This window comes from Plasmodium chabaudi (genome assembly GCF_900002335.3).
Source record: "Plasmodium chabaudi chabaudi strain AS genome assembly, chromosome: 12".
Lineage (NCBI taxonomy): Eukaryota > Apicomplexa > Aconoidasida > Haemosporida > Plasmodiidae > Plasmodium > Plasmodium chabaudi.
The window spans coordinates 907,256-917,231 of record NC_030112.2 but is presented as its reverse complement, the minus strand read 5'-3'; the positions used below and the strand labels follow the sequence as shown (position 1 = coordinate 917,231).

Here is a 9,976-nt window from a genome sequence, read left to right as displayed (position 1 = left end):
AAGTAAACAAGTACTAAAAAACGAATATAAATATAGACATTAAAAAAAAATGAAAGTGCTTGTTTTCATTAAATGCTTCCAAAATAGGATATACATATACATATACATGTATAACCAGTAAGGATTTATATGCTGTGTTATTCATTTTTCTACACAATGTAACAAAAGGAAAACACAATATATACACTTCAAAAAATATATATACATAGTTTATAATTTGCATGACCACCAAGGGTGCATGATCATGTCCTTTAAGTTCAGCTTCTTTCGTGTTTCTGCGTGTAGTAATCCCTAAAAATAAGAAAAAAATAAAAAAAATAAAAATTAATTAAAATTGGTTTAAACAAATGTAATATCATCACTAAGCATGGATAACCATACTTCAATACGGTCCATTTCAGTTTAATTATTATATATGTATTTTTCTCCTACCTTAATAATACTTTTGAGTTCGCTCGGCCATTTTCTAGTTAGCTCAAACTTATCAAAATTCATGTCACATTTTACAAAGTAGAAAAAATCTTCATCTTGTAATGGATCGGAACATTTCCACAAATTTCCGTTAGTCCATATCCAAAAGAAAAAAACACCAAGCATAAACTTATCAGCATTTGCAACGTCAAAGTAAAATTGTTTTCTTTTTTCTTGGTCTGTTATAGATTTTAAATCTTTCAATGGATTTTTAATTTTCATAGTATCATATTTCCAATAAATTTTCCAACATTCAGGAGGCATATATGCCCCCTTTGCAATTGTTGGTTCACATGATTCAAATAAATATAAACGATTGGCATCTTTTATGTGCCTCAAATTATATGTATATATAGGTGTACTTTTTGATAAATCACACAAACGCATTTCATAATTATCTGATATTAATATATTTTCTGGAGTTAGGTCCAAATGTGATAAACCTGCATCATGTAATCTTATTAACAATTTCAAACATTGATAAAGAATATAACTTTTTTCATTATTACTAATTTTCATATTAAAATTCTTTTGTCTTCTATCAATAAAATCAAGAATATCTTCACTGAAAAATTCAGAAACAAGAACAATATTCCCATTGATATTATTTTTTAACCTTTCTGCTAGTACACTATTAAATACAGTTAAATTACCAAACATAGATTCAGATGGAATAAGATTACTAAGATTATCTAAATTATTACTATCAACTTCATATAATATTTTATGTAACTTTGGAGCAATACGAGGATGATATTCACTTAAAAATGCTAACGAAGCAGCTTCCATAACAAAATTTTCACCATCTGTTACATATTCTCCATCATATTCTGTCATCAAATTAAACTGTTTAACCCATATATATATAGGAATTTTTTTTATAAATAATTTCATATCATTCTTACTATTTCCATCTTTTGATGGAACAATTGCTTTATACATTTGTTGAACTCTATTACTTGATTTTGAAAATCCAAGTGTAGGTATACATACAAATTTCCAATCGGAATATTTCACATTATTAAAATGAAAATTATGTGCACTATGTAACAATTTTAATAACGACATTTGAGCTATTTTCCAATTGAATATACATTTAGATTGTATTGGCTTTTCTATATTATTATTATTTTTTACCCATTTAATAGGTTTATTAATACAATCTTTATATCCATTATTATGATGAATATTATTTAATTCGTAATAATCATTATATATTTGAACTTTTTGTTGTATATTACCACTATTTTCGATACCATTTGGAAACATACTATTTTCATCATCAACTGTGGAACCTACTGTTTGATCTTTTGATGAACCATGTTTAAATTTATTCCACATTTTTTTTATCTTTTGTTTAGATATCATTAACATTTGATTTTTTGAATATTTTGTGCCATCATTTTTTTTAGGAGGAGCTAAATAATATCTTTTTCCTTGACTATTATTATAATCCATTTCATTGTGTATAATATCATTTTCAGTAATAGGATTATAATAACTACTATTACAATTATTATGATAATTTTGATTAATATTATTACAATAGTTTTCTATTTTTGTATCTCTACAGTTGATACTGTTCCTATTTGATCTATGCATATCTTTATATGCTACCATATTTTCATTAACTTCTTTAGATTCTATATTTTCATTTATTTTAACTACCATTCTACTGTTCATGTCTGTCGGTCTACCTCCCATCTTGTCTATATTTCTCCTAGACTCATAATATATCATGTTGTCCTTTTTCTTATTATTATTACTCTTGTTACATACTACCTGAGATGGTGGTACCATATAATGAGGGTTTCGATTATTATTAATTATTTCATTATATGCACTCGTACTATTTTCACATTTCACATTTCTAAGACTAATTTCAGAGTTGTCATTATGATAATATCCTTCTACCCCTTTATTCTTTTCATACTTCTTATATTCATATATTCCACTTTTCTTTAATGTAGTATCATTTTTCTTTTTTGAAATATTCATTTCTTTATTTATATGTAAATTTTTATTATTGTGAAAATCATTTTCATCTATCACATAAGTATTGCTATTTATTTGGTTACTATGCAATTTGTCTGTCTCCCCATGATGGCCCACATTTTTGGAATCACTATATGTATTGCTCTTATTATTATCACAGACATCATTCGAATCATTTACATTTATTATATGATCGAATTTTTTATAATTATTTATATCATTTGAGTTATTCTCTTTAAATGAAGATTCATTTATTGAGTATTGAGACAAATTCTTTAATGAAATATAATCGACAGTAGTGTCATTTACATATTCTATATCATTACAATTGTTACTTATTAAGTTATTCTTTTCGAGATATACTAACTTTTCATGGTTAGTTTCATAATTCTTTATTTCTTTATTGGTTTTATCACTTTTATATATATCATTACAATAATCAAAAGATTTATTTTTTTCCATATTTTTTATTTCATTTTTTTGATCACTGTTTTGATAATTTATTACATTAGCTGAGTTATGATTATTATCACATTCCAAAGGGCAAATCGTTTCTTTGCTACTTTTATCTGAAATACTATCCTTTATACTTTGATCATAATATTTTGTGCCAATTATATTTTTATTATATATATTATTAACCTCTTTATAATTGTTGTTTTCATTTTTTTTAGAAATTTCTTTTATATTTTGAAAGTAAGATGAATCTTTGTTACCACTTTCAGTATAAATACTTTTTTTTAAAGAATTAGATATTTTATTTACATTAAGCTGTTCTAATTTGTTTGTTCCATCACATATTATCCCATTTTCTGTTGTATTCATATCCAAAGTTTTTTTATATTTTAACAAAAGCTCATCTTGTTCACTGTGCTCGTTGCCTCCATTGCATGTTAGTGTCTTTTCTTTGGAATATTCAATCTTATCTACTGAATCAATCATATTTATCGTTCATAAACATAATAGCATACACATATATATACGATAGATATACATATATAATACAAGTCTGAACGATGCAATTTTTTTACACTATTGTGTTATGCTTGGTGCTTATATTTTTACGAATGTGTAAACCTTTTAAATAAGCTCACAAACAAAATATTCTGTATTTATAATATTCGAAAAATTAAAAAAAATAGAAAATTTTCTATTTATTCGATTTATTTTATAATTGTACTTCATAAATAACGGAATATTAAAATATGTAAAAAAATGTTTTTTAATTTGTATTTAAAGCCATTTAAATAACACCCTTAAAAATTAAATCAAACACGTCCTGAAAAAAAATCAAATAAAAAACAAAATGTAAAGATAAGCAACAGAAAAGTGAAAAATTTACATGTAAATAAATACGAGGCATATAAATAAATATGCACATATATCACGCTTCGTTACCTGATAGTGAAATTTGGTTCGTAGAAAGATCAATCAATTGGTCTTTAAAATTTCATAAAATGTGGAATCAAATATTCATACACCAGTTTAAATATAAACGTGTAAAATTCGAAAAACTCCAAAATACGTAACAAAATGTTTATAAATTAAAATAATAAAATATCACATACAATTACATATATCTTTATTAAATATTCTTATGAAATCAGATATAATTAAAATGATAATTATGATTAATAATATGCTATATTTTACTAACACATATATATATGTGTAAATAACTCAGCTTGAGTTAACGCCCGTTTTTTTTTTCAACTATATTTTTTTTTTATATTATTGTCTTCAAGAGGGAATCCTATACAACAATTTTTACATAAATATGCATAAACATGTTAACATAGACAATATATAATATATGTATAATGAAAATATAATATTTAAGCTCGCAAAATATATGTATTATATCATTACGAAAGTTTTAAAGCATTATAGACGTTATAAAGAATATATGTTTAATATTATGTTAACAATTTTAATTTATTTAATTATGCATATAACAATAATCATAGTTGTAAAATATCACACATTTTACAATTAAAAAGTAAATGCAATTTTTCAAAATTATTTGAACTCGGTAACATATCAAAAGCTAAAATGTATTGAAGAAATAAAAGAAAACAAAATGAATATGTATAAAATATGCATATTTATACTTAATATATTATATGCATAAATAAACTCATATACATTTTGTAATTCATAGTAAGCAAATAAATAACCAATAAACGTATAAATGAGAAAATCAAAATGGCATATTATCTTTAAAGTGTAACTTTTCTATATATTTAAATCATGTTAATCCAAATACAATATATATATATGAAATAGAAAAAGTCAACACATTAAAGACATTAAATTGACAAAGTAAACAGAGCAAACCACACCATGCATATGCATGTATTATAAATATATATATACATGTAATAAAGCTGGTCAAATTATTAAAAATGGAAAATATAATAAAGGTCATACGCCAAAAAAAAAAAAATAACAAAAAGGGCGAGTTCAAAAAATTATTGGAAAGTATTAAAAATTACGTTTAAATCATCATTTCATTTGGTTTTATGTAATATCAAATTTATTAATTATGTTTAAAACTATAATTTAAACTTTAAAGAGATATACACAGTAATGTACATTATGTATTTATTTTATTAAAAAAAATAATATGTATTATATAATTAATGTAATGCTATGTGTAAATATTATATATATATTATTTTCTTAAAGATCAGTAAGGTATTTTTAAATTCTTAGTTTATGGATTTTTTTTTTTTTTTTTTTTTTTCTTAAAACACTTTACATATTTGGTTTCCACAATTTCATCAATTTTTCTTAAAAATACATATGATTTTTTATTTTTTGTTTTATTGCTTTATTTTATTGGTTTTTTTTTGCACGCTACTTTGATAAAAAAATGAAATATAATGTGTGTAATATATTATGTGTATGTATGAAATATATTAATTAATATAAATCCTAATACGGATATGAATGCATTAATATAAGCGTATATCTTTTGATCAAAAAAATATAATTTTTATTTCACTTTAATATAATTGTGTATTCTTGCACTCTCACAATTATTATTTTATTAGTGATCTTATATCAAAATTAAAAAAAAAAAATGTGTAATTTGCAAGTCCGTGTTTATTATATAAAAAAAAAAAATATATTAATGCAAATAAAAAAATTCCCAAAATATGCATAATATTTATATTTATTTTTCTTAAAATAATACGATTTATTTTATATAAAATTATGTAATAAACATGCTTGCCGATTTCTTTACTTAATGTAACACAGTTTGTTAATTTTTTTTCTTTCGATCATATTAAGGGTACTATTCCTTTTTTATAAATATGCACATATGGCTTGTATATTCACTATTATTCTATTATTCTATTATTTCTTGTGTGCTTTTAATGGAAAATACGGATACCTCGAAATTTTTTTTTTTCGTTTCCAAGTTAATAAAATTTATTATTCATATTGTAATGGCGCATTTCCTAATTTATTGTCCATAGTATTTGCAATTTTATTATTCGCTCTGTATTTTGTAAAAGGCATAAAATAATTACTGCCCTTTTTAAATATCTCTAAAATATATCATTTTATTATTATCATGGATAAGAAAATAATTACACCTAATTGGATTGTTAAATACTCATCGAACTTGACATATATCTGTTTCACATTTAATCTGACTATTTGCTATTACTAACTTTTAGATTTTCATTATGTTTGCCTTATGAATATTCATATTTTCTTTAATCTGCTGATGGAACATTTTTCTTAACATATTTATTGGAGTAATTGCGAGTGGTTCCTTTTCTAAATAATTATTTATTGAAATATGATTGCCCTTTTCATTTTGGTGTGCATAATTTTTTTTTTCTTTTTTACCTTGAAGAGGACATGCTCGTTCTTTATTTTGATATATTTTGATAGGCGAATTAAAAATTCCATTATTTGTACCTTCAAATAAGTTTTTCATATCATTTGATAAATTATAACAATTCACTTGGTTTACTTGCTCTCCTTTTCCATCCCAATCTTTACTATCATGAATTTGCTTTATTTTATCTGTTTCTGAATTAGGGATCCCTTTGCAAATTTTGTATTTCCCTTTTTCATATACCTCGCTTTTATGATCGTTGCTATATTCTCTCTTATTATCATTTATGTCTTTTTCATCCCGCACATTTAAAAATTGCTTACCCGTTTGTTCATAATTTCGATTATAATTATGTTTACTATCCCTTCTTAATACGCCATTGCCACCACACTTGGTAGTAGTATTAACACCCTTTTTATGCAACGCGAGAAAAGGAAAATAATACTTTTTTAAGTCAATAGCTTTTGAATAACCATTGTTATGAATAAAACATTGTATATATTTTAATTGCAAAAGAATTGCAACTTCCGATGGATTATTTAAATATTGATTTTTTAAAACAATTGGTATATTCAACTTTCTAAGCAATTCATGTAAAAAAAAAAAATTATTTCGCCTGTTTGATTTTATCACAATTTGTAATTCTTCAATACAGATATAGCCATATCTATATAATATGAAAAATATTTTTATACAATCTGAAAAATCTTTGACAATATATGACGTCCCATTTTGGCACTCTTCTTTGTCCTTATATAATATATATGTAATAAAATTTTTTAGAGCGTTTGATTTAGTTTTTATTTTACGTTCTTTTACAAAATTAGAGGACATATTTCTTTTCATATTGTCACCTACTGCAATTTCTTCTTCGATGTTGTCTTTTTGTATACCAATTTCAAGACCTTTTCTACGATATAAATATTTCCCTTTTTCATTGTAACAATCTATTGGTTTATTGTTTATAATATGAAAAGGATTATTTATTGTTTTAGAATCAAGTGGTAGTTTCATTTTTTTAAGAGTATAATTATACCAATTAAGTAAAGGTGCTGATATATTTTTTAAATTTTGAAATTCAAATTTATCAAATAATTGTATTAATAGAATATTAACTTTTTTCTTTTTTTTTTCATAAATATCTGTAGACGAAACTAAGGAATAATAATATGGATTATTCATATATATAATTGATAATGCTTTTTCCAAATTTTTTATAGCGCATTTTTTTTTAACAGCTTTAAGAAATATCCCACGAATTTCTATTTCAGGGTTATATATTTTTATTAACTTTAAAATAATTACTCCATCTTTTATTTCTTCATATATATTATAAGCATTTAATATATTATTACATATTAAAAGACTATTTATCCAATCAATTATAACAGAAAACGAATCGATTTCCAAATATTTTGTCTTATTCAAATTTTCTTTATTTTTAGCATACCAGGTAGACTTAGTAATATCATTGTAACCCTGTCCTTTATTTTCATAATTGACAATCATGGCTTGACACATAAAAATAGGAAAATGTATTTTTTAATTATATTTATTTTTAATCTTATTTCATGTGTATATTTAAATGAAAATAGTTTTATACTATCAGTCCCTTCCCCATTTTGGCGAACTTATTATATTCTCTTTTTTATAAATAAACAAAAAGAGGTTACACATGTGTATATACATAAGGTTGCTACCTATATAAGGACAAAAAGATTGTGCTAACCTAATATATCAACTTAAATGCCATTGATTGATTTTTCATAATTATAAATAATCATACTTTAAGATCTGCAATACTTTTCAATTTTAAACATAGTTGTAAAAATGTTGCACACATAAGAAAGATTAAACATAAAAAATAAAAACAAAAAAATAATAAATGCATAGGTTGATAGGCAAATAAATTATTTTGCTATAAAAAATATTGTTATGTATGAATAAATATACAAAACAATGCACAAGCAATACATTCGCAAATGCAACATTACATGTTTAAGCGTATGCTCCACAAGAAACAAATAAATTAATATATACATGTGACAAATTTCCACACACATTTAAAAAACTTTAAAATATCAAATCATGAAAATACATGTTTTCTTCGTTTTTTTTTTCTTGAGTCTTTAAGGATATTTTTTCAAGCTTTTTTTTGATCTAAATAAAAAAAGGAAAACATTTTTATATCGTGAAAAAGATTGTATAATTTTAAATCCTAATATGCACACACACAAATATATATATATATATATATATATAGAGAGAGTATTACATAGTATTTTTTCCGTTTGGTTGATTTTGATCGATTATCATCAAAGCTTGATGAAGTGCTACTACTTTCATTACTTGAGGTTGATCTATGCTTAATCCTTTTCTCTTTTCGTTTTTTTTTTTTTTTTTTTTTTAAATATTTTTTTATTTTCCTGTAATGCAATTTATATGCGCAATCCATACATGCCCGCACTTTTACGTTCGTCTATAATTAAATAATTGTTATATTATCATATTTATTTTTGTAAAATGAAAAACTGGATATGCTAAAATTCATATATAAATAAGTGTGAAATATAAGAACATGTCTATCCTTATATATGCATATTAAAGCTGGTTTATTAAAATTACTTTCTTTTCGATTCCTTCTTCAACATATTGAAATAAAAATTTATATGTATTTAAATCGGTATTATCACATTTTTTAGAAGAGCATATTATGTGTCCTTTCCCTTTGATTATTTCCTCCTCTGTTCTCCACCTTAGCCCGATCTACAAATTTGCCGCCAAAAAATTATACAACATAATAAGAAGTTGTAGAACGTTACATAAAAAGTGTTTTACATATATATGTACATTTCGCTACCTTTGCTTCTTTATATTTAGACAAATCGCATATAACATACTTGTTGCAAATACTGCTATAGTAGTTTTGCAAAAGCGAGTTCTTTTCGTTAGACTAAAAAGTTGATGAAAAAAAAAATAACATTAATGCATAACCTTATGATACCCACATTCCTACACAATATCATATGAACATCCTAATTTTTATATTTCAAATTTTCTTACCACATCATGTATGAATTTGTATTTTTTTTTTAAAATATCATAGTCAGTTAAATATTGACAATCAGTATTTCTATTTTTTTCCAACATACGAAGGGACATCATAAGTTTGTGTCGTTCGAACGGATCCATCTTATCAAACACATTCCTTTATATATAAAGAAAATAACACACATGTATTAATTATTGGACAGGTAGAAAAAATACATATATATATATACATTTCAAATATGAATACTTATACATCATTAGTAAACATATTTATGCACCATCATTTTTTCGCTTTTATTTGTTCGAACTTTGGGATTTGGTATCCACTCAAATCAATGTAGCTCCCCATTTTGAAAAATATCATTCGGATGGATTATTTCACTTTCAATATGTTATAATTTCACAAAAAAAATGAAAAGAAAAAGTTTTTAATTTTTAATACGTTCCAAATGGAAACTAGGATGTATGATTAAAGAAACATATCTTCTTCATTACATTAAAAAAATGCATATATATATGTATGCATATGTATATGTATGCATATGTATATGTATGCATATGTATATATTATTATGTACACATATGAGTAGGAGGAAAATGCTT

General features: G+C 23.5%; 3 protein-coding genes across 3 annotated transcripts; all 3 read right to left on the bottom strand.

Annotated features, from left to right (window-relative positions):
• Window positions 1–210: 210 nt before the first annotated feature.
• On the bottom strand, window positions 211–3,408 carry PCHAS_1225600 (serine/threonine protein kinase, FIKK family; the record flags this gene model as incomplete). Its single annotated transcript, XM_016798921.1, has 2 exons — window positions 211–291; window positions 433–3,408. The coding sequence occupies 2 exons, from the start codon at window positions 3,406–3,408 to the stop codon at window positions 211–213; spliced, it is 3,057 nt and encodes a 1,018-aa protein (XP_016654277.1).
• Window positions 3,409–6,151: 2,743 nt separating this feature from the next.
• On the bottom strand, window positions 6,152–7,843 carry PCHAS_1225500 (conserved Plasmodium protein, unknown function; the record flags this gene model as incomplete). Its single annotated transcript, XM_728343.2, has 1 exon — window positions 6,152–7,843. The coding sequence occupies one exon, from the start codon at window positions 7,841–7,843 to the stop codon at window positions 6,152–6,154; it is 1,692 nt and encodes a 563-aa protein (XP_733436.2).
• A 552-nt stretch (window positions 7,844–8,395) lies between these two features.
• Window positions 8,396–9,722, bottom strand: PCHAS_1225400 (conserved protein, unknown function; the record flags this gene model as incomplete). Its single annotated transcript, XM_016798920.1, has 6 exons — window positions 8,396–8,482; window positions 8,598–8,801; window positions 8,948–9,088; window positions 9,183–9,275; window positions 9,386–9,530; window positions 9,682–9,722. 6 exons carry the CDS (start codon window positions 9,720–9,722, stop codon window positions 8,396–8,398), a joined length of 711 nt encoding a protein of 236 aa, XP_016654276.1.
• Between the last annotated feature and the right edge of the window lie 254 nt (window positions 9,723–9,976).